Source organism: Seriola lalandi, unplaced genomic scaffold (assembly GCF_002814215.2).
Source record: "Seriola lalandi dorsalis isolate HSWRI2012SDOR001 ecotype SW California unplaced genomic scaffold, Sedor1 jcf7180002003639, whole genome shotgun sequence".
Taxonomy (NCBI): Eukaryota; Metazoa; Chordata; class Actinopteri; order Carangiformes; family Carangidae; genus Seriola; species Seriola lalandi.
Genome location: NW_019474294.1, coordinates 1 through 1,724, shown reverse-complemented (window position 1 = coordinate 1,724; position 1,724 = coordinate 1). Strand labels below are relative to the sequence as shown.

Sequence of the window (1,724 nt, the reverse complement as noted above, 5' to 3'; positions counted from 1 at the left end):
CAGATACCATTCAGACTGACACATAACGCAGTAACTTTAACACAGCAAACGCAATGACACTATAAGTCTGAACACAATCCTCCCTGTAAAAGGGGATTCAGGTTCATTAAAAAAAAATGAGATACCTCAAATCATCACAGGACAGGTTATCAAAGAAGGATTTGGACTTGTCATAGTAGCATGGGTTTATCACAGCCTCCTCCTCCTCGGTGGTCCCCTCATTGGCCGGATGTTCTGAGACAACAGTTTCCTCTCCATTCAGCGCCTTTTCAGTCTTGTCATCTGTTATGTTGGAAGTACATTTGTAAAACATTAAACGCCACAAACTTAATAAATTGACCATGAGGCTGCGCAATAACATTGTGACACTGAAGATGCCAAAAACTCAGTATGTTTGGGTCTATCTCAGGACAGATTCACTATCATGCAAACATTTTATTTTATTCCTTCTTGAGCCTTCACTTGCAGAAATGGTGGCAGGATAAACCAAACCAAACTAAAACGGTATTGCCCTTTAAAAGTAACAATAATTGCACCAGTTATATTCATACATGCCGTCTCTGTCAGACTGTAAGGCCAATGGATCTGATGAAAACATTTCTGTACTGGTGAAAAATAAATGCAGTGCCTTTTTTTTTTTACCCTTTTGGATTCAAGCATGTTGAAGCAGTACCTTTCAGTTTAAGCTTATTCTGCAGCTCTTTGTCAATCTCATCTTTGTGAAACTGGGCGTTTGCAGTCTCAAAATCAAAGTCTTCTTCAAACTTCATGGTGCCATCCCTGCGCATATTCATTTTGCCTCTGCTGCGGTTTCCTCTTCCACGGCCGCGGCGGATGGCCTGGGCACCAGCTGAGAAATAACAGAGAATAACTGAAATCAAGCAACACTCTGACAAACAACACGTACTGTGCAGTCAATAAATATTAGGACAGTATTGTGTTAAGCTTTACTTTAACCTCATTGTTGTTGTTTTATTTCAAAGTCAACATGTTGGTGTACACAATCAGAGAGGTGAAAAACACATCACTGCCCAAATCCATTCTGACTGCACTGTAGATACCAAAGGTATAAAAAAGGAGTAAAAAACCATTAAGTATGACACATAAAAAAAAGACATGAAATCGTAATAGAAATTTTGTCCATTACATTGTCTCTGAGAAAACAACTGATTCCATGACAGTAACATTTCTTATTACATATTAATAGACCATAAAGATTAAATAGCTGCTAAAATAAATGAACATTTCAGTGGATGGAATTAGGTTTGTTTTAGGTATTATTAATTGAGGGTGGAAATTACTTACCAGCTTGACGCTTGTTGGGATCCCGGTTTTCAACAGCACCTTGTTCATTATCTGGCTGTGACACTTTCTGAACCTCAGGAGCTGAAGAGAGAACAAAGTAGACATTAGCATAAGTTTCGCTCGAGGTAAACTGGTAATGATCTAACACAGACACATTAGGCAACACAAGCATGGGCTTCAGACATGTTGCAGGTTCAGGATTCTCTGTGTTTGTTAAATCTGTGTAGAATCTAAACTTAGGAGGTGAACTGTTGTTTTTGGTACTGCAGAGGATTTTGTGCTCATGAACCTCTTGTACACTAATAAAAGTCAAATTGTTTTTTTGATAACATCTTCACACCGCCGGTCATCAACACCAGTGCTCTGGACTTTTAACGGTGTGAAAATCTACCACAACAAGCTTGCAAGGTATCTTTACC

General features: G+C 38.9%; 1 protein-coding gene across 1 annotated transcript; it reads right to left on the bottom strand.

Annotated features, from left to right (window-relative positions):
* Positions 1–26: 26 nt before the first annotated feature.
* On the bottom strand, positions 27–1,492 carry LOC111667687 (protein LSM14 homolog A-like). Its single transcript, XM_023423446.2, has 3 exons — positions 1,306–1,492; positions 674–850; positions 27–282 (listed from the first exon to the last, which is right to left on the bottom strand). The coding sequence occupies exons 1-3, from the start codon at positions 1,475–1,477 to the stop codon at positions 107–109; spliced, it is 525 nt and encodes a 174-aa protein (XP_023279214.2). The 5' UTR covers positions 1,478–1,492; the 3' UTR covers positions 27–106.
* Between the last annotated feature and the right edge of the window lie 232 nt (positions 1,493–1,724).

What these genes read in the sequence shown, in the direction of transcription:
- LOC111667687 (XM_023423446.2), bottom strand. Translation starts at nt 1,477, where the DNA reads ATGCTTGTGTTGCCTAATGTGTCTGTGTTAGATCATTACCAGTTTACC. An exon ending in TCCCAACAAGCGTCAAGCTG is followed by an intron (nt 851 to 1,305) that starts GTAAGTAATTTC and finishes GTTATTTCTCAG; the next exon opens with CTGGTGCCCAGGCCATCCGC. An exon ending in GAATAAGCTTAAACTGAAAG is followed by an intron (nt 283 to 673) that starts GTACTGCTTCAA and finishes CCAACATAACAG; the next exon opens with ATGACAAGACTGAAAAGGCG.